We start from the raw sequence: 23,303 nt of genomic DNA on the forward strand, positions 1-23,303 counted from the left end.
GCACCCATGTAACAATATCCTTGGTGGATGGGAAGGAATGACTAGAGATTGACTTGAAGTTAAACATTACCTTTCAGGCTCCTAAAGAAGGAAAGCCATCATGTTTCCTACCCAGCTATGGGCCCTGTGTGCCATGCCATCAACCTGTCAAGCAGTAATGGCACACAGCTATGGCAGTTACCAATCACTTTCTGAGCAGACTTGATGCCTGTTCCACAGAAAGGAGTTCATGGCTAAAACCCTATGACTGGGGATGTTATAGACCCCATGTAGAAGCCTACTACGACTGCTTTATTAAATGGATATGTTATCCAACTGACTTCTATATATTTATTCTTATATCCATCTACTAGGGCTACGTTCAGCCTTGGTCAAGATGTTTCTTTTTGTAGCATGTGTCAGGCAGTTCATTCAGATTCACAACTGGTGCAAGTGATGAAAATAGGTGACTATTGAGTTCCCAGGCCTAAGTGGGAGATTACATCATGTTGGGGGGGGGGGAGGTCCTTCTGTATATATGTTTCTCTTATTGGTTGATGAATAAAATACTGATTGGCCAGGCAGAAAGTACAGGCAGGGCTACAAGAGGAAAGAGAAGAAGAGAGGGGAGTGGGGTGGAGAGAGATGCCATATAGAGACTGGGAAGATAGGGTGAGCCAGGCATTCTCTGGTAAGATAAGGCCATGTAGAAATACATACTTTAGTACAAGACCGAGCCCTTCAACATTCCATCACGAATGTGCGAATGTTTCGTGAGAGCTGGCCCCCTCTGAGGGTCTAATGGCAGTTAGTGATTGTAGGGGAAGAACTTTCTTTGTGATCCAATAAATAAACTCCCTACCGTGATCATGTAAGAAACCATAATTAAATTAAGCGGTATACATGCATACAAATGAGGGGGACTTACTGACCAGAAGAGTCTCAGCACAAGGAGAAGGGGACTAGAGGGGGCAATGGTTGGTAAAATAGTCAAAATACCTTAAATAAAAATTTTAAAGTTATCAAATCTTAAGTAAAAAATGTCAAAATAAAACAACACAAGAGATACGATGATGGTTATGCAAATTTCTCTGGTTTGGTCATCATTCAATATATAATCTAAATGTATTATTATACTTTATTCATGAGAACAGTTCTATATCACTAAAATATTATATAATAAAAAGATTTTTATCTTTGTCTTAGGCAATTTTGCATATTTGTTTTTGTCCTTTAGATAACATACTTTCAAAGACATTGGTGACATTACCCTGAAAACACAACTAAATACCCTAAATATATCAAATATCGACAGTTAAATCCCGGCTTGGTTCATGTACTTGGTTCATGTAATAGCTCTCTTGCTTTAATAAATCCCTACCTTAAGACTTGTTACTGTTGTAAGTGGCAGGCCATTCAGCTGGTGATGCTACCTGTGTCATGGGTGAGTTATGGGATTTCTCTGGGCCTCGGTTTCCTCATCTAAGAAGTGGGATGACGAAAGTAAACAGGCTCAGCATGGGTGTAGCCTCTGGGCTCTAGCAAGTGACCAAAGCTGGGATGATCTTAGGAACCCTTGATACATGCACAGAGTATCTCGGGAGAGTATGTCTAAGAAGGGGAGTGATTCAGACAGCAGAGATTTAGATGGGAGTTAAGAAACATGGAGTTTCAGTCTCCTGTGGTTTATGGACCTGTGAAGCCATGAGTACACACACACACACACACACACACACACACACACACACACACACACACACACACACACACACACACACAGGTCACATACCCCATTAAAAAAATGTATACACAGATGGACACTTCCAATGCCACTCCTGGGACAACCCCAAGTTCAGGCTAAATTTGCTAACTCACTTTCGTTTCTTTCTCTTTTGCAAAAAAACACTGGCATGGCTGTGCCTTGGGTCCCTCCTCCCTTGGTTTGGGACTCTGATCTACAATGCACAACTTCCAGCACTGAGGGCGGAATCCCTCCTCTTGGAAAGAGACTTTGCTGCTCAGGGTCCTTGTGTGCCTCCTGGGTTGTTCAAGGACATTGAAACCAGCTATTGACTACACATGACCCTATCTCAGAGTCCTCAAGAAACCCAGCAGAGTTACGGCGGCCTTGTTCTAATCACTCTTGGGATGAAAGAACACAGGCAACCTATTCAGTGAGAAATAGACTTAGCTAAATATAATTTACAGTTTCCAAATGGAAGCCCTTCCCTTCCTTCACACGAGCTTTCTCGGGAAGCATCTCCAGCAGGCCAAACACACCATATCCCCCAAGCCTTCAGACCTCAGCCCCTACACTACACTGAGGTCATGTTCTGTGCTGTAAATGAGGTCCCTATTTGCTAAAAGTCAATGTAAGTAAAATCCGATTATATACATGGATAAAACCTGGACTTCAGAACGTTGCTCTCAATTTTCATTGGGTCCTACAAATTCTTCATTAATGTTTCTTTCACTCGGTGACTCCCTGGCACGTTTGAAGTCGAACAGGAGGTTTGCTGGTGACAGTTTTGTCCTTTCCAACATATGAATGGTGACCTCATTAACCCTTTGGCTGTAGAGCATTATGGGTTGTCGGTGGGATGACAACCTGGCTGGCTGTAAAACTAAACTCTCAACACTAAGAAGAAAGTGGTCCTTTCCAGATTGTAGAGCATGCCCACACACCCACACCTCCACTGTGGAACTGCTTTTGACCCCAGCATCTTGCCCCAAATGAGAATGGATTGTATCCAAGCTACCCTCAGCATAGCTCGGTAAGATGCACCAAAGGGAAGCTTTTCCAAATTTGCTTGACTCTAGCTACCTCTTAATTATTACCCCTTCCTTGCTAAAACTCAAAGGCTTTTTCTTAAACACCCATTTTTTCTGGAACTTTCCCTGCTTCCCCAGGCAACATCATCGGCGACCTGAAACCTTTTGCCCATTTTCCTGCAGCCCCTCCCCAGTATGCAGCACTCTCTAAGCTCTTTAGGACAGAGACCATCCCAACAGGGGTTGCTACTCAGAATCACCTCCTGGATTATCTATGACATACAGGCATGGTTTTATCCCAATTCATACTCATGCAAGCTGCAGTCTATGTCTTTTTTTTTTTTTTTTTTTTTTTTTTTTTTTTCCCTCACAGGGACAGAAAACCATTCCCTTTTATCCCGAATGTAGAAGACAGACAGTCATCCTTAGACCTGCACTCCCATCAGATAAAGTTCTTGGGTTGCCCCGAGACGGGGGTCACCAGCTAGGAAATGCTACAGAGGGGAAGCATCTGCTGTGGAAACAGTAGCGTCTGCTTTCTCCATTTTCCAAATCTGGTCCCCTTGGGCTGTGTCTTTGATGTCAGTGTGCCCGAGCCCCTGGGGAGACTCTCACAACTTTATCAGCAGAAACAGAGATGGAGTGCACAGGAGGAAATCCTCAATGGGCACCACAGACAAAACCCACAAAGAGAGGCAAGGCCATTGTTCTCCAGGATTGCGTCTTTGGGTTCTTGACAGCAGCAAGGACTCCATGCACTGTGATAGCCAAACCACTGTGTTTTATTAAGGGACTACATTAATATTCAAAAGGGCATTTGCTGTTTTCTGCAGGACAAAAGATGTGACGAAATGGCATTAAATCAGGCAGGCAGCCCCCATGAGTCACTATATTTGTTTCAGTAATATAAGAAGACAGTGGGTCAGAGTCTACTATAATTTACAAGGACGCTGGGTTTATGGTGTGTACCTGTCCTGTGCACACAGAGCTCTAACCCGCTATATCCGAATCCGAGCCATGTGGGATGAGAGCTGCCCAGGGGACAGCAATGGAGTCATCAGGCATTGTGACCTTTGGGGTAATTATAGGGGTCCCACTCTTAGGCTACCAAAGTAGTCTTTGCAAAGATAATCCAAAGGAAATTAACTCATTCATGTCCTGGATATTGGGAACTTCAAGAATAGGGAAGAAGCAAAATCTATTTCAGAGTGGGCCTCAGGCCACCTGCAGCCTCCACCATCCCCAGTCCTACCCTACCCCAAAGAGAAGTTGGTACATACGGCCCCATATGCAGTGAGTTCATTGAGACACGTCAGATGCTCATATCAGAGTCCCCTGGACCAATCCTGTTTCTCCTTGCTTATTTTCTCAGCCAAGATAAAGGAAAGCAGTGCGCTGTGGTATAGACATCCTTCTGTTACCTCTTGTAGCAACGCATCAGTGATTCAGATTTCCTTTCATTGAAAAGCAATTTGGAGGGGCTGGCGACAGAGACCTCTAGCGAGCAGAGCATTGTCGATGCAAGTGTGGGGACCTGAGTTTCAATCCCCACATAGAGCTAGAGGCAGAAGCCAGTAATCCCAACACACCTATGGAGAGATGGGGGTATGGACAGGAGAATCCATGGAAGCTCACAGGGCAGGTAAACCTAGAGTATAAGGCAAAGCAGCAGTGGGCAACCAGAGACTTTGTCTCAAGTAAGATGTACGGAGAGAACCTACACTTGTGGGCTGTGGCCCCAGTCTGTATGCAAATGTGTGTGTGTGTGTGTGCGCGCGCGCGCGCGCACACACACACATGCGTGCACACGCCCTCCCAGAAGAACAAATATCCATTTCCAAAGACCCTTTGGTGCACAAATGTACACAAACCTGCTGCTCACATACCCATAGCACTTGAACTGCGTTGAATTCAAGTGGCCTCCAGACCTTCAAGGGTGAACCCCACAGCACCCTGGAGACCGGGATGCCCAACTTGCCAAAAGCCTCAGGAGGCACTATTCTTGACACCACCCTTAGGACTCTCCTGCACCAGCCCAGTGCTAGGGAACTCATACCAGTTCTCCATGGGATGAGTCACTGCTAAACTGGGAAGTCTTCTCCAAGGAGGAATGCTTTCTGGGACAGATGTTCCAATCAGACTCATGGAGATACAGGAAAGGGAAAGCTGGTCTGAACAGCACTTGCAGATGGAGTGCAGGAAACATGTGATCTCACCTTCTGGGGATCGTCAAGGGGACATGTGGCATTGTACATCTTTTCTGGAGCTCAGCTTCGATTCAGAAGAACTTTGCTGTGGCTGGGACCTCAGGCTGTGCAAGGTCTCCCCATGGCAAAGAATCTGGGAGCCACCCCAGCAGTTCAGCCTATGTACCCCACCACCCCTCATCCCCAGCACGCACAGTTCCTCCAGAGAGCTGCTATGCCTGCACATGCCCTGTGCCCTGTGTCACATCCAGAGAGAAGCAGAGGCCTTCTCCATCCAGGACATCCCAAACTAGCTTGTTTATGAAGACACTGGATGTTGTTATCTGCTTCCGTCACCTCCAGTGGCCTTATGACCTTGCCCCTTCAGTAGGCCCATGGTTCCCATAAGTACCAGTGGGTCTTACCACAGATGTACACTCCCACCCACCTCTGCTGACAGAGCTTAGCAGGCCCTGGAGCCTTGAAGGAATCAGCCTAATCGTAAGCCTGTTGGATTCAGGCTGCATGACTAGAGTCTGTCTCCAAGTAGCTGGTATGCCAACAAATGGCTGTTTATTGATGGATTCCTTCCTAAGACAACATCCCAATTCCATTGCTCCACCTCTCTCTTCAGGCCCACGCACCACGATCTCATCACTGGACGTGTGACTACCTTTACGAATTGCATAAGAACAGAGGTGACATGTGTCACATCCCAGCACACCTTCTCCCAGGGAAGAAGCCGAGGCCTGAACAGGATGTGTTGTTGCTATGTGATGGTGGAGTAGCCTTCGGTCCAGCCCCCAGTGTGGGGGGCACAGTGATAAAATACAAGATATTCTCCTCTTGGATACACTCTGCCTACCATTCAGTAAGAGGAGGTTTCCTCTCCTGGGAGACACAACAGCTAGTCATGTCAACATAGGGTCATTCCCTTCTTTCCCAGGATACTCTCTGCTTAAGCGTGTCAGTACAAAGGCCCTTTCTCTTAAACGCTGATGGCCTCAGAATATCCGTGTTTGCCATGCAGGCTCCTAAGGAGAAGAAGCGTAGGCCATCAAACCATGAATGGTGGAGGGCAGAGGTGTGCAGGAGAGTCTTAATTTCTCATTACCACGATCACCTCCACGTCTGAAACTCAGCATGTTTCAAGACCATAAGAGGTTACATGATTAATCAGCATTGCAGCGATTGTGTATCACCCATTGGAGTGTGATAGTGTCAGGGTCTAAGCTATCAGGCTTGGTGTCACGGGTCTGTAATTCTAGCTATTCAGGACAGATTGAAAACTCAAGGCCAGAAAGGATAACTTAGAGAGACCCTTCTCAAAATGAAACGCCCAAAGCACAGGGTATGGTGTTTTGTGTCTGGATGCTCCATGAGCATGTGTGAGGCCTGTGCCCAATCCACAGGACAGAAAGCCAACAGACAGAAAAGCAACATAAATGAAAAGAAACAAACAAACACTAAATTGAAACCTCTGGTCTGTCCTGTGTTTCTGTATTTCTTCAGTGTGTTTTCGGGATGACATACCTTCATTTTCATTAGGGTCTTTCATGAAATGACAGGTGACAGATCTCATCCAGGTAATTGGTGAAGCAGAAACAAAAACAAGACATCTCATGAAGAGCTGAGCTACTGCATGTCTCTATGAAGTGACAGGATGCCATAGCTAGTCAGGAACAGCACAGGAGAAAGGGTGTGTGTGTGTCTGTGTGGTGAGTAAGCATGTGTGTGGTGTGTGTGTGTGTAGTGTGTATGTGTGTGTGGTATATGTGTGAGAATGCTGTATGTGTATACGTGTATATGTATATGTACGTGTGTGTATATGCACATGGGTATGTACATGTGTACACTTCTCCAGGTCCTTGCCCTAGTTCATGGAGACCACCAAGAGCAAAGCAGTTGCTTCCTGCATGTAACAGCACTCCATGCATCAAAGTTATCCCCCACAGCAACAATACATTTTTAAGACACCAGAAATCACCATGGAAGGAGACACGAGAGAGGAAATCTGGTCATTACGTCCAGCTGGCTTTTCCAGGTCAAGAACACAGGGCAAGAAGCCAATTTAAATACTGCTAACAGTGGATACACTGCAGCCTCCCATGAACTGAGCTGGCCTAGCACTTCTGAACACCCAATACAGACCCAAAAGTTATTCCCTTGCAAACACCTATTTCTGCATAGAACACAGATTCTCAATAGAAATGGCGAGTCCAAAGTCAGTGACACCATGTGACATTACTCTGACCACACTTGGAAGGACCAACAGAACAGAAACCAAGGCTTCTGCTTCCACCCAGTTCCAGAATATCGGCACCTGTGTCACTGAGCTGTCTCGGGGACACAATACTCACCTTACCTGATTTTTTACAAGCAGAAATAAAACCACAATTTTCCCATAAAAGTTAGGGCTGTGTGCACAATACAACTAACTAATGTCCCTTCATCAGCCAATTCTTCAGTAAGTATGGGACATGGACCACCATACACCAGGGGGTTTGGTGACCCTACCACACACATGTCACCAGACTTATTTATAATATGGAGTCAACCAAGGCAGGCTCACCCTTTTATATAAGCAACCAAGGTATTCTTCATTCTATCACACACAAGCGGAGGCCCAATTCCTACCTCATGACAGGAAGTAACGCTCAGCCTACCTGAGACAAGTGAAACCGTGTCTTTCTCCCATGAGACGACAGTGACGTACGCCTCCACCGAGGAGGGGATAATGCACTTGAACACCGCAACATTGCCTCTCATGGTTTTCTGGTCCTCCACACGGACTGTATAGGGCTCCCGTAAAACTGGAAGGCAGAGAGAGGATCCTCGTTAATATGCATAGACAATGGGTCCATCCCAGACAAGATGATGCTATTCTAGTACAAAGGGCGTGGCGCATAGGTAGCAATTGCATAGCACAGACCCTGGAAAGAAATCAGCAAATGTATCCATCTGTCTTTCAACACCTAAACATCCACTTCATTAGCAATGCATCATGGCCTATTCTAAAGGAAATAGTCCAACCTGAGTCACTGTACTGACCCCCTAAGGAAGGCATCAGAAGGCATGGGGGGGATGGGGGGAGAGTTGTGGGCTTTATGTAGAAGGAGGGGCAGACTCTAGGGATTCCCTTCCCTTAGTCCTCTGAAGACCAAGGTATAATGGTAGTAAGGAAATGAATGCAAGACTCAAGAATCTCAGGCTGGGCAAATGACTACTCAGTGGGTAAAATGCTTGCTGAGCAATTGTAAAGATCTAGAAACCATGTACGGCTAGCAAAAATAGCACACGGCTATAATCCCAGTGCTCTTAAGGTCATACGGGAGGCGGAGATAAAAGGATCCCAGAAGTGTACAGCCCAGTCAGCCTGATTGTTCAGTAACCAGAAAACAAAGAGACTCCTCTCAAGCAAGGTGGACTGCAAGGACTAACAGTAAGGGTGCCCTCCAACCATGGCACATGGATGCCTGCACTTCACATGTGAATATGGAGACCCCCATACACACACACTCTCTCTCTCTGGCTCTCTCTATCACTCACACACACACACACACACACACACACACACACACACACACACACACACACAGAGAGAGAGAGAGAGAGATCCTCAAAAACAATAAATCAAGGGAAATAACTAAACTCCAGACACATAAATTCTTCCAAGATGTTTAAAACCTGTGTAAAAAACCATCATTGTTCTGGGGAACTGTCCAAATACTCTCAATAATGGGAATATTCCAAAAAGAGTACAAAGAGTCTTCTCTGCATATCCGCGGCATTATGGGAAATGGAGTACTCAATGCCCAACTGCCTGGTTTCAAATCCTATTACCTGCAAAGCAGAAGAAAGCCCCCGGCTCCACCTGCACCAAGCATGTGATAATGGAAGGCCTCATGCCAGGGGTTATTGAGGCAGCCAGTGATGCAGCCTTGTGTCTGCTGAACAGGCTGGGTGAACCGCCTGCCCTAGAGATGGGGATGGACCTAGTCTCTGTGCCACGGTTAATGAGATAATGGTGAACCAACTTCCTACCCCCAGTTTTAAATCACGCATGGTGGAAAGGGCATCTTCAAGGTGTTCATTCTGAGTCTGAGATTTTCTAGATGGGTAATGAAATACCCCACCATTCAATCACCTTCCTCGAAGGATGCCACTCAGTGGACAGACATGGGCCAAGAAAATGATTTCTAGAGAGCCTAGCACTCCAGGGAAGAGAGCGGATGTGCCCAGTGGAGTGTCCAGTGTGCTGAGGGGACTGTGTCTAGTAGGGGCCTGCTGAGGGAGGCCAGCAGTGACATGCTGAGTGCCTTCATAGAAGACATGGCATCGGTGACACTGTTGCCTCTCAGCTTATTAGTGCGTTCTCTTTACTCTCTGCCCCACCCTCTTTTATTCCCCTCCCACCCGTCATCCCTGGATCCCTCCTCACTGGTCTCCTCCCCACACCAACATTTTACCTTATGATCCATTGTTCTCTTTTTTAAACATTCCTATTTGATCTTTTTTTTTTTTCTCAACTTAGAGAATGCCTTCATTCCTACCTCAACCAGAGGTTGAGCATCTTCTGAGGTCCTGTGCCTGCTCTGAGTGTGGCGTGACCTGAAGCTCTGGGTAGCATACAAAGCCCATGCCTGCCTCAAGAGGTCCATGAGGCACAATGGGGGGACACCCCAAAAGCATGTTCTCAGTACATCACTGTGGCCAGGGGAAGGGGAAGCTTTGTGCAATTATGATTAGAGCCCAAGGAGAGCTCAGGTCTCATTTCCAATTTGGAAAGGGGCTATAGAGAAAAGAGATTGGACATAACTCAGTAATGAATAAGAACTCAGGCATCAAGGAGAGCAGAAGACAGAGGAGATGATGGGGATGAGGATGGAAGAGAAAGGGCATGGATAAGAAGGAGAGGGAGAGGCTGGGGCTCCTAAGAATCTGACAAGTGTCTGAGTCTCGTGTTTTGTTGTCCTTTGGAATCATTCAACTTCCTTAGATCTCCAGGACACTCAGCTTTACATAGTATACAGGGTACACCATACATGGAAATGGTTATCAGAAATCAAGTCAAGGAACCTCATTCCATGTCAGCCAGGAAAGAGAAAATACTACCAAGGAGACACAAACAGCATCTTCACAGCCTGTGCGTCTTAGCTGGGGTCACTGTTGCTGTCCAAAGCAAATTGGGGGGAAAAGGTTTATTGAGGGTAAGTTTCCCATCACTGTTCATCACTGAAGAAAGTCAGGACAGGAACTCAAGCAGGGAAGGGTCCTGGAGGAAGGAGCTGATGCAGAAGGGAGCTACTTACTGGCTTGTTCATCATGGCTTGCTCAGCCTGCTTTCCTATAGAACCCAGAACCACCAACCCAGGGATGGCACCACACACAATGGGCTGGGTCCTCCCCAACCAATAACTAATTAAGAAAAGCTCTACAATCTTACCAAGGCATTTCCTCTATTGGGGTCTCTTCCTCTCAGATGACCATAATTTGTGTCAGGTTAACATAAATCTAGCCAACACAACTGTCAATTTGACACACAAACACATCACTGTAAAGCCATAACTTTTCCTTTCTTGTTCATCTCTATTAATAAAAACATAATATAAAACGATTTACAGCCTGGCAGTGGTGGCACACACCTTTAATCCCTGCACTCAGGAGGTAGAGGCAGGTGGCTCTCAGTGAGTTTGAGGCCAACCTACAAAGGCCAGTCTACAAAGTTTGAGGCCAGTCTACAAAGAAAGTTCCGGGACATCCAGGACTGTTACACAGAGAAACCCTGTCTCAAAAAAAAAAAAAAAAAAAAAAAAAAAAAAAATTTACAGGCTGAAAATGTCCCATAGTCTTACAAACACTCTATAAAAGTTTTCTCCTTTAGAATCCCAAGTCTCTGTAAATTACAAAAATTTCATTTATAAAAGTTTGAAGTCTCTCAACTGTGGATCCTATAAAAGCAAAATAAATTAGATACTTTCTTACTTAAGAGGGAAGAACCAGGGAGCAGCCATTCACATTCAAAGCAAAGCCAAACTCAACTGGGTAAATAACTCAATGCCCAGTGCCTGTGATACATTCACAGCTCTGTCCTCCAAATTGTTTGGGCCAAGCCTCTAGTTCTACCTGCTGCAGCACGCACAGCTGCTTCTGGAGCCCTGGCTGGCTCCACTCCACTGTGGACTGCTGTTCTTGGCAGTCATCCCATCTCTGAACTGCTGGGGTCTTCTGTTGCATCTGGGTTGTGTGTTCACCAGTGGCCTCTCCTGGGCTCCCTTCATGGTGCCACAACTCAACCTCTCTCTGTGTGGACCCTTTACTTCTGTGCTTTCAACTGCTAGAGGCTATGCCTTCACCAACAGCCTCTCCTGGCCTCTCACAGTACCGAGCCTCAGCTGCTCTCCACGACCCAGTCATGACTTCAAAACCAGGTACCACCTGGGTGACTCTTAACACTGCCAAGCTTGGCTGCTAGCATGAGGTACAACCACGGCCACCTCTGGAACACAGCTTCTGTGTGCTGAGTCTGAGGAAACACTTCTTAGAAGATTTCACCTTGATGAAATTGGTCTCTTCTTAATCGCTGCTAATTTTTCAGCTCCAGATGACCAGCATCGATTGTCCCAGTAATGAAATGGTTGCTCTTCAATGGTCCTGGTATCTTGTTAAGCACAGCTGATTCTTCAGGCACAGCTAACCAGAGCCACAGATTCTTAATTCAAGCTATGCGATGGCCCTCGTAGTCTTTAAGTGACTCTCAGACTTCCCCCTGGAGCTTCACAAGCCAGGCCTCCATCCTCTGAATTTCTCTCAACGTGCTAATCTTCCACACTTCCACAGAACATCTAATCAAGGTTTGAATGCTCAGTGGCTTTTCTAGCCCAAAGCTCCAAAGTCCTTCCACAATCCTTCCCAATATAGACGGTTAGGTCTGTCATAGCAATACTCCAAAATCCTGACCCCAAGTTCTGTCTTAGTTAGGGTTATTATTGCTGTGATGAAACATAGCCAAAGCTTTATTTGGCTTATACTTTCATATTGTAGTCCATCGCTGAAGGGATCCAAGATAGGAATTCAGGTAGGGCAGGAACCAGGAGGCAGGAGCAGATGCACAGGCCATGGGATGGAGTGGGTGGGTCTTTGATTGCTGATTGTTACTCATGGCTTGCTCATCCTGCTTTGTTATAGAACCTAGGACCAACAGCCCAGGGATGACATCACCCAGAATGGGCTGGGCATTACCTCATCAATCACTAATTAAGAAAATGTTCTACAGGCTTGCCTGCAGCTGATCTTATGGAGGCATTTTCTCAGGGTTCCCTCCTCTCCAATGACCACAGTTTGTGTCAAGTTGACAAAAAGCTAGCCAGCTCACTGTGCAAGACTGTTCCTAGGCCTGAATTTCAGGCCACAGGTGACCAACTGCAGCCTATTTCACGTGACCCTTTCAGCCAGGGCCCATCTCTTGGAAGGCTCTTTATCCTCAGGAACCTGCACATATACTGTGGAGTGACTTCTTTAGCCACCGGCTGGCCTCTGCAGTGCAAAATCTACCTTGAAAGTTGTGATTTTAAGCCTCTGTGACTATTGCTTCTATCCAGGTCCTAAGGCAGTGATGTCACTTGGTTCACTAAATACCTTGTGTCCAAACACCTCCCCATATCATTCATTCTAAAGACCATCAATGGAACAATAGAGCCTGGAGAGATGGCTCAGTCAGTACAGTGCCCGCTGGGTAAAACAGAGGACCTGAGTTCAGATCTCCAGCATCCATAGAGTGAGGGGACAAGGAGACAGGAAGACACCCAGAGCCTACTGGCAGCCAGCCTAACAGAGTTGTTCAGTGAGAGACTGTCTCAAAAGATAAGTTAGAAAACAATTAAGACAACTAACGTCGATCTTTAATTTCCACCTGCCAAGTATACATGTGCTTCATGTGCATCATGAAAACAAACACACACACACACACACACACAACACCATTGTAAATATTTCTAACACAGGCACATAGCAAATGCTCAGCAAATATGGCCATCCCTTGATGGGGGAATGTCCTTCTACATTCTGTGAATATGTGTTTCTGTTCTTGGTTGATGAACAAAGCTGTTTTAGCCAGCAGACGGGCAGAATTTAGCTAAGCTGTGATCCTGAACAAAGAGGCAGGGAAAGAAAAAGGACAGTGGTTATGGAGCCACCTGGGAGGCAGAGACCCCAGGGAATGACCTATGTAAGCCAGGACCATGTGGAGATACACAAACTGATAGTAATTGGTTAATAATCAAGAGAGAGATAGCCAGTAAGGAGCCTCAGCCAATGCCCAAACAATTAAATCTGAGTGGTTATTTCTTAAGCAGCTGTGGGGCCCATTGGGTGAAGGAAAACCTGTCCAGAGTAACTGAAACAGAAAAATCTCCCTCCAAAATCCCTCCTTATCTACAACCCTGTGTCAGCTCCAGCGATTATTTCTCTGTGTGTTTTTAGAATCAACTTGATTTTTATTTTTCAAAAGCCTTCTGGGCTTCTTGAGGTCTTCTCTTGAATTCATAGACATTTTGGAAAGAGGAAACCAACACCTTAACACATAGTCTCCTTTTATTTTTTGTCTCCTTTACTTGCTGCAGGCTTTTGGAATTGTATGTAATAGTCTTTCAAATTTGGACAGAGATTTTTACTAAGTACTGCTTGGTTTTGAGCATAATATAAATAGTACTTTTAAACTCTCTAGTGATTGTCTGTGTGCTGAGTTGAATATTCTGGTTTTGACCGACTTACTTCTTAGCCCCTGTAGTTTTTTGTTTTAATGGATCATATCAGATTTCCTACATTCATAACTATATTGACAGAAAAGTATGAATAAGTATTTTTTTACTTGGGGAGGGAAGTAAGGTGTATTGTGTGTGTGTGGTTGTGGTTATTTGATGTATACTCATATATGTGCACAGGCATGTGACAGCCTGAGCTTGACATCTGGAGAGTTCCTTAATCTCTACATTATCAAGAAAGGGTCCCTTCATGAGTTCAGAGCTCACTTCTTGAGCCTGCTGCAGATATACCAGTTGAAATACAGGTAGCCACCATACCTCCTGGGCACGGAGTGGCGATTCTAACACCCTTCATTCTTGTATAGCAAACTTTGCCCACTGAGTAGGGTCCTGTTATGAGCATGTTTTCCCCTAGCCTGGTCCCTCAGCCACACCAGCCCCAAATAACACACAGAGATGCTGTATTTGATATAAAGCCATTAAGCTGTTACTAGCATTTCTTACTCGCTAGCTGTCTTAAATACTAACCCATTTTTATTAATCTAAGTATTTCCATGTGGTCTTATTTTACCAGAGGGCCTGGCATTCTTCTCTCTTGGTCCTACATTTTGAATCTCCTCCCTCCTACCTCTTGAATCCTCCTTGTCTCCTAGTCCTCCCACCTATCTTGCTTTCCTATTGGCCAACAGTGCTTTATTCATTAACCAATGCAAGAAACATATTTACAGAATGACATCTCCCATCAGGGTCCCCATCCTAAACTTGGGTCTTTGCAACATCTTATTTCTTTTGTTATACTGTTATGACCACAACTTCGAAAGAAGAGACAGTCAAAGCCAGAACCTAGTATGGTTCTTGACTTATGGGGAAGCATTTACTCTTTGCATCACTTCTGATGTTAGGCAGACCCAGATTTCTGCTTTTATCAGAATGAGAAAATTCTCGCCTACTCCAAGCCTTCTGAGACTTCCTAATCATGAGATGGGGAGCTCTCTGATAATTTCCCCATCACATGGAATAATCTACTTGTTTTCATCTTTAATATGGCAGTAGAGTAAATTAATTGATCAGTTTTCAAGTCTATAAATCATCCTGTCTTTCTTGTCTCAATTTGCTAAAGATATGAGAAACTTTATATCGAGTTTTCTTTTCTCATAATACATGTGCCATGTTTGGATTAGGTTAATGTTGACCTACAATAATTTGATGAGATTAATTTGATTAGGTTAATTAATTTGATTAGGTTAATGTTAGCCTACAATAATTTGATGAGATGTTAATTCTTGTCCAGTTTAGACTTATAATCACCTTATAATTTTAGACTTAGAATCCCTTAGAATTTTTTTATTATTTCTGCCTTAAATGTTTACCAGAAGTCAAAGTGAAGTCACATGATCCTTAGATTTTTACCAGGAAATTTTTAGCCACAAATTTAATTCTTTAATTATCAAGAGTGTTTTGAATTTATTGATATACATTTGTTCACTTAATATTCACTTACAAACACATATATATGAATATATACACACCCCTCTGAAGGACAATACCTGAGACTTCTAGCCTACACATGCATGCGCACACACCTTCACATACACGCATACACGCGCGCACACACACACACACACACACTGCATCCTTTTTTAACTACCTTTCCACATGACGTCACGGTATGGTTTGGAAGTATGAGTCGATGGGTATTTATTTATTGTTGAATGTATTGACATATATAATTGCTCTCTTATAATCACCTTAACAGTTTTAAAATGTGTGTGGGTGTCTTCCCCGGCATAGAGAACTTGCTTCCTTTATTCTCAATATTTACCAACCTCTCACATCTGACCAGCAGCGTGTACATTTTATCAGTTCCTTTGAAAGAACCCACTTCTAATTCCCAGACCATTTTCCTTTTGCTCCCACTCCAGTCTTTGTTTTCTTTGGTTATTTTTCTAACCTCATCTTTTTGTTTGGGATGGAAAGTAAGATCACCTTTTGCGGATCTCTCTTCTCATGTAACACCATAGGTGTCGAGAGCTATGCATCCTGTACTGCTTCGGGAAGATCCAACTATTTTTGTAACATTTGTACTAGCATATTATTAATTGTGCATAATTAACAGGTTCCATTACATTTTTTCATTGATCATATATACGCCCTATTATCCTCCCTTGTTGTCTTCCCAACTTATCCCATCTTCCTTCCACTTTCCCGTGTTTTATTTCCTTGGTGATCCAATGCATTTCATTAGGGTTGCTTACAGGGATGTGAGATGTTATTACAGGAACAGGAGTCTCTTCCCAGTGGCTACAATACTAACGAGGTGTCTCTTCCTTTCCCAGCAACTGTCATCTACCAATAGACTCTCAGGGATAGGTGGGGCCTTATGGGTCCCTTTCCCTCCCGATATATGATCTTACAGGTCAGATCTTACAGGCAATCACAGCTGAGTCCAGGATTGCTAGAAAAACAGCATTCTACAGCGCTCGGCCCTCTCCTCCAGCTCCTTTAACCCTGCTTTTTTTATTTTCTTGTGGTCCCAGGGATTGATCCAAAGTTCTATGATTTCTACAAACTTCTAACTTTTCTTCTGTGTCTTTTTAAAAATAGAGATAACATTGTTTATTATCACTTATGTTATGCCTATGTCTAAGAACTTGAATGTGGGTGACCACAGAAACCAGAAGAGAGTTTTGGATACCCTGGAGCTAGGGTACTAGTTGCTGTGAACCACCTCTCATGGATGCTGGGAACCAAACTCTTATTTCTCTGAAAGAACAGGAAGTACTCTTGACCCTTGAGGTATTGCTCTACCACAAGACATATATCATTTAGAAGTGCATTTTGTACCCAAATATTTGGTCGTTTCACAGAGAGTTGTTACTAATTTCTAATTCCACTTTGATCAAATAGCATGAATTTTATGACTTAATGGTTATCTGAAACTTGTTTTACTGCCCGGGATGTTATAATAAATGTTTGCATATTCCAGAAGAGAATGCATGCTGTGCTGTGGGATAGACCATTTTTTATTAAATTTTGAGCTGACCAACTTGACTGCTGACCTCACTAAAGGGCTCTTTGTTCCTAATTGTTCTGTTTCTGCTTCTATCAATCACCGGCAGAGGAGCACTTAGTTCCTCAGCTACAATTACAATTCACCTTCTTTTTGCTGATGTTGTACCAGTTTCCAAATTATGCACTTTGATGTTCTGTTATCAGGTGCATAATTATCTTAATTATCTTCTTACCTTATGAAATGACCTCTTTGTGTATTATTCTTAATAGGAAACATACTTGCCTGATAATAAACAGTAAATCTACTCCATCTTTCAACTGTTGGTCTACCAGGACTTTTGCCTGGCTAACCATGGTTATCCTTTTATTTTGAACCTACTAGCTGTGACTTGGACCTGAGAGCAGTATGCTCACTGAAGGTCATGTTCTGGCATCTTCCCTACTGTGATGGTGATGATAGGTATTAGAAGCTTAACGAGGTGTCATATAGTGGGACATGTTTGGGTTATCAGTGGTGTAGTATCTAGATGGATCCCAGTCAGTTCCCACCAGACCTGGCCCTAAAAATTTAAGCTTCTTGCCTGCCCATGTAGTAACTCCCTTTTCATTTTCTGCCTAGGTTACAGCCGGGTTAAGTGGCCCTCACCAAGAGCAGACATCCTATCTTGGACTTGTAGCCTTCAAAATTGTGAGCTAAAGAAACCTCTTTGAGAAACAAAGTCTGTGGCTTCAGGCACTTAGTTAAGCACCAGGCAAGAGACAAATAAGCTATCTTTTCTCCAAGGGGATTTCTCTTACACAGTGTTGAATATACAGCCTTGCAATCCCTGCCTTGTGGTTGACATGACTTGAATGTTTTACATGTGACCCAGCACTGGATATACTTACATTTAATTTCATTGTTTTGCTCTCTGATTCTTTTATCACTGATATCTGCTTAATTTTTCTCATTTTCTTCTATCTTTTGGGTTTTTGTTTATGTTTACATGTATGGGTGTTTTGCATGCACTGACAGTATGTAACAAGTGAGGTCATCAGAGCCCCTAGAACAGGACTCTTACAGTGGGTTGTGAGCCGCCATGTCGGTGCTGAGATCAGAGCCCACGTCCTCCGTAAGAGCAGTCAGTGCTTTAACTCCTGAGCCATCTCTCCAGTCCCAGGTTTTAAACTGTGGTTTTAATGACTGCAATTTGCCTTCGTGGTTGCCTTATTACCTCTAACTCTCTGGTTTGTCGCTTTAATATTGCTTCAGACTTAATAGCATATATCTTTAACTCATCACCATCTCTAGTAGGGTAGTACTATGCCATGACACACTCAGAAAAAGAATCGTATTATTAGATTTCCCTGACTTTATGCTAGGTTTTAATGCTCTGGCTGCCAGACATTTCCTCTGTGCATACCACATAAGACACTGGTATCTACTTTGCTTAAATGTTCAATTATGTTTTCAATGATATAAAAGTAGTTCAAAGAGACACCGAAGATAGGTAAATTCTTCCTAAACTAGCATATTCTTGCTATAGACACACCAAAAATGTATGCATTAAATGAAACAAGCGTGATGGTGGTCAGGAACTTGATCATGGTCTGGCTTAGCAGGGTTCCCTGCTGTAATTAGACACTAGGCCAACAGATATGGGAGGCCAGGGTTGAGTCTGGTTGAGAAGACAGGACTCAGAAGGTGACCATTAATATAGAAGAGACACTTCATCATTACCTGCCCCCTTTGAAGGGTAAGAGCTCTCTCCACAGGTCTTGCTCTCACACCTATGAGTGAAGCTGCTCTGAGTATCAACATGTAGATTTCTGTGCCCTCCATCAAGGAAGATGAGATAATACAGAGGCAAACCCCAGGCTGATTGGTTCTTTTTCCTCCAGGGCCCAGGCTGGGAACTTGTGGGTCTATGTATTTGTACATTTCCAGGTGCTTCCTTTGTTTGCTTTGTTGTTGGTTCAGATAAAACTTCTCCTGATACTCTACCCGGGCTATAAGTTAATGCTGTCAGCCACAGTTTACTCAGGTTGAAGCATGTGCTGGAGGTGTTTGACCTTCCTGAGTCCCCAACAACTCACTGCTATTTGCTAATTGGCACACACAGACCGGCAAGAGACAGCACCACCACAGTGGCCCAGGTGCGCCCAGTCTTTGGACAAAGAAGCATTTTTATGTTAGAACTATGAATGCAAATTAATGAGGCATGGTAAAGAGAAGCAACTCCACTTTCAGGTGCCCAAGCCTCAGTCAAAATCGTGCAAAGACTAAAAAAAGGCAGAGGTCAGAGAGGATCAGGTCTGTTGCACTCAGAAACTCAAGTAAGCTGTGGTTGCCCGTGTCAGACCTACACAACATAAAGCCATCCAACACTTCCATATGGGGGCAGAGGGGGTCACAATCCCTACCACCCCACTAAAGCATCAGGTCACTGCTGGAGGAGGGAGAGGTGGTCTTCCTCAAGAGTGCGGTCTGTGATAATTTGGCTGTGCTCCTCACGATAGCCCTTGACACATGTACACATGGGCGACACTAATCGGATTCAGTGTGTTATCAAATAGAAAAAGACATGAAGGAGGACACTGAGGTACATCCAGGAGGAGCTGGAGAGGGGAGAAAAAATGGGGGGGGGGAAATGTTCTCAAAATACATTGCATACACGTATGAAGTTTTCAAAGGATAAATTTAAAAATAAGTTACTGAACACCGATGAGAATGCGAGCCCTATCTGTGAAAGAGAAGGCGTGGGTGCAGCGGATCATTCCAGATTCAACACAGATAGCAGCCTGGAGGGACAGTTCTGATGGCTGAGACCGTGTGACTCCATGAAGGGAGACTCCTTTAGCTCCGGTCTGTGCCTCACTGTATGAGGTGACATCGCGCTCCCTCGTCTTCCCCTGGAGGACCACATGAAATTGTCTTTGCAGATGGGGGAGAAGGGGGGGAGGGAAGCATCTTCAAGCATTCAATAAACAATCTAAAAGATCACAAAGGTGTTGGGAGGCTTGCTCGGCATGTGGCAGTGCCCGAGTTCAATTCCCAGTACTGAAGGATAATTAGATGAACAGAAATAAAGAATTAATCGAGCATGCATGATGTGTCCATAACAGGAAGCCAAGTTAAATGAGAAAACATGGTGTGGAGACATGATGTCCATGTCTCAAGTTCACCAACAGCAACCGTGCAACATTGCAAAAGGGACATCGGGCATGCTGGTGCCACATAAATCCCTTCAAAGGTGCAAGGTCCAGCACAAACGATTGGTTCTGTGATAAATTTAGAGGAAACTGAAGTGAGGGTATGGGGGTGATGGTTCTGTGGCTAAAGTGCCTGCTGCATCAGGACCTGAGTTGGGATCCCCAGAACTCCTACAAAAACTGGGCAGCACATCCTTGCAATCCCATTGCTGGAGTTGGAGGGTGGGCAGATGCCTGGAGCTCAGTCCCAGATAGGCTACTTAAATTGATGAGCTTCAGGTTCACTGAGGGATCCTCTATTACAGAATAAGGTGGAAATGACTAAGGAAGACACCCAATTAAATGCCAGAGCAGGTGCACATGTCCATATACAACTCACACCACCAACACTGAAAACAAATGAGCATTGAATCGGTCCTCCTGACAGAAAACCCAGGTCAGAAATCATGGATCCAAACACAGAGAAAGCTATGTGAACTCCCAAGTCTTTCTGTAGTTGCATTGTGTTAGACTATAAATAAATGCTCTTAGCACCTCACCAGTATGCTCAGCTGCCAAAGGCATCCAAGACATCAGGCTATGAGCTACCTACCCAAGTTTCATTTGCTTTATTTTAGCGATTTGACACATTTTTGTGTTCCCAGATCCTGACGAAAGCCAATCTTCTGCTTGTTCTAAGCACATTCTTTGCAGGTTGGGAAACTGAGAGGCTGACAGTGTGAGTCACTGCTGAATGGATGAGTGTTTATATCAAAGTGATCATATGCAGACTTCCCAAAAAGCATCACGTGTTCCAGCAGCACCTCCCCACCCACTGTAGAAATGATTCTTAAGCTTCCAGCATTGACCGAGACTACCTGATCGTTCAATTATGTTATGTTACCACCACGGCCCCACCACTCAAGCATTTCAGACACCCTGGTTCTGTGTGCTAACAGGGCTTTCCCGGCTAGGAGTTTGCAATCACAGGGCTTTGTTCACACCATAGAGGGTCATGGTATGTTCTGTGCTGAAAGCCTCTAAGGTCTATGAAATCTTAGGCAGGTTCCAGGAGCTGACTTTGCAACAAAAGAACGAGTTTTTAAAAGATAATGCTGTGTTGTTAGAAGGAACACATTTCAGTAACATGCGATGCCACCAGGAACGTAATCACAGCGAGACTCTTGGATCGACTCTCCGTTACAGTATACATTTGGCCTACGTTTGTTTTCTTTTATGCTCAAATAGTGGCCTTCATTTCTCTCCTTCTGCCCTCCCTCCAGAAGGGGTGGGGATAGACAAGTAGGGAAATGGATGTAAGCCACTGAAAACATGAGTCAGAGTACTGTAACGTGAAAATGCGATAAAGTTGCCATGGGGCTTGATAACCATTAAATTCATGTGAGTGCATGAGTGTAGTATTTGGAGTATGTGAAGACATATACTTAGGACAGTCCTGTTCTATGGCTTTCTACCTTAATCCTCCTGAAACAGGGACTCTCTGTGAGCCATGAGCTAGGCTGGCAGCCATGAAACCACAGAGATCCTCTGTTTCCACCCTTCACAGTGCTGGGGTTACAAGGATGTGACCACATCTGTTGTTGTTGTTGTTATTATTATTATTATTATTATTTGAATGTTGGTGACAGAATACAAGCTTAGGTCCTCATGCTTGTATGGCAGGCACTCCTATACACAGAGCCTTCTTCCCTGCCCACAAAACATACTTTCCTAGATTGAGTTCCAGCACTCCAGGACACTGAAATCTAGTGAAGAAACACTGTGACCATCAGCATCAGCAGTGCCCACAAGAGCTGATGACATTCCCAGGCCCTCAGCCAGTCTGTCATCCTCCTCCCACCCAAGCAGGCCCAAGGAAGAGGGGGTACTCACCAGCCTTGATGTGGACATCCTGACTTCTAATTTTCCCTGAAGGGTTTTCAGCTGTGCAATAGTAAGTATTATCGTGGATTAAGGTGCTGAAGCTTGAAGGAGGGAAGGGGAAAATTTGGAGAGTGCCGTTGGGGTGGACGTGGCGGATCCCGGGGACATCGTAGATCTCCTCGCCCGTCGCTAGGTACCATCTGAGAGTCACAGGAGGGATGCCTGCAGCCGGGCAGGGCACCAGCGTCCCCGACGTGCTTGCAAACACTACCTCTTGCAGCGATGCATTGACAAAGTAGAGGCTGGAGTGGGGCTCTTCACTGAAAACTGAAAGAGATAACACAGACCTGTCAGTCAGCCTGGCCTCTCAGGGTTACTCTGAGAAATGATAGGGAACTGCACTAAGACTAGAAGGCTTAGCATTGCTCAAAACACTCCAGAGAGTCTGGGTCTGGGAGGCAAGGAGTGATACTAAGTTCATACTCTGTATGTAGCAGACAGGCCATCTGTTTAAGGGTGAACTTAAGAGTCTTTAATGCATGATCCATGAGCTGTTCTGTCTCTGGTGACCACAGATGTATTTTGTATTAATTTTAGATGCATGGATTACCCTTCTCTTCCTCAATAGAACCTAAGTTTCCTAGAGACCAGGGCCTGAAGGTTTTCACCATCTTCTCGGGCACAGGGTCCAACTACCAATGGGCCTTCCATAACAACAGCAGGAAGTAAATTCCCACTGCCAGGCTAGGATCTAATGCTCCATTTCCCAGCTACATGGAGACCCATGAAATAGGCCACAGTTTTAAATGGTAAAAACTGAAAATGACGCATGAAACATTTTTAAAGAAAATGAAATGTCATTGCAGCAATGCATATTTTATTGAAAATTTTTGGGAAAAAGGGGAACTACGACAAAACATTACCCCATACTTCCACCCTGCAGGCTCTGCTCCGACCTGGATGTGTCCTTGCAGACAATCTACCCAAGTGCCTTGCCTATGTAATTACAACATCATACACAGAGTCCCATGTTTCTCTACAGAGATCATAGGCGTGTATTCATAGTACGTGTTTGACATGACATTACTTTCAGAACTATCTTACTCATCTTTTGATTTAAACCATTTCTGTTTTAATGCCCACGAATCAAACCTATAAACCTGTCCATACACATCTGTTGGTTTTGTTGTTGTTGTTGTTGTTAGCAGCTCATTTAGTGAGAATATCTTCGTTTCACTCCGTGTCAAATGCATGAGGAGTAGTGAAGCTAAGAAACTCGACTGCTAGAGCTCAAAATACAAACGTGTGTAATTACAGTGAACAGGGCTGCTCAGATGCCCTCCTTTCTACAAGGAGAAGCACACCCAGGCATGCACCTCAAAGAGAGAGAAGACTGTGGGTCAGGGACAGGAACACTAGTGGGGACTACCTGTTCTAGGGACCAGCACTGGGACCCATGATGTCATGCCACCTGAACAGCAGTGCTGTGGAGTTAAACAGAAACTCTCTGCAGAAGACAACCCTGACGTTCTGATGA

The 23,303-nt window shown here is 44.5% G+C and overlaps 1 protein-coding gene across 1 annotated transcript in view; it reads right to left on the reverse strand.

Annotated features, from left to right (window-relative positions):
- The window catches only part of Dscam (DS cell adhesion molecule), a gene marked incomplete at its 5' end in the record, with an annotated part of 506,420 nt that overhangs the window by 393,961 nt on the left and 89,156 nt on the right, over positions 1-23,303 (reverse strand). Inside the window, 2 exons of the mRNA XM_051191959.1 lie at positions 7,604-7,750; positions 21,776-22,093. Coding sequence (XP_051047916.1) covers positions 7,604-7,750; positions 21,776-22,093 — 465 coding nt within the window. The remainder of the gene's footprint in view (positions 1-7,603; positions 7,751-21,775; positions 22,094-23,303) is intronic.

The sequence above is a fragment of the Phodopus roborovskii genome, unplaced genomic scaffold (assembly GCF_943737965.1).
Source record: "Phodopus roborovskii unplaced genomic scaffold, PHOROB, whole genome shotgun sequence".
Taxonomy (NCBI): Eukaryota; Metazoa; Chordata; class Mammalia; order Rodentia; family Cricetidae; genus Phodopus; species Phodopus roborovskii.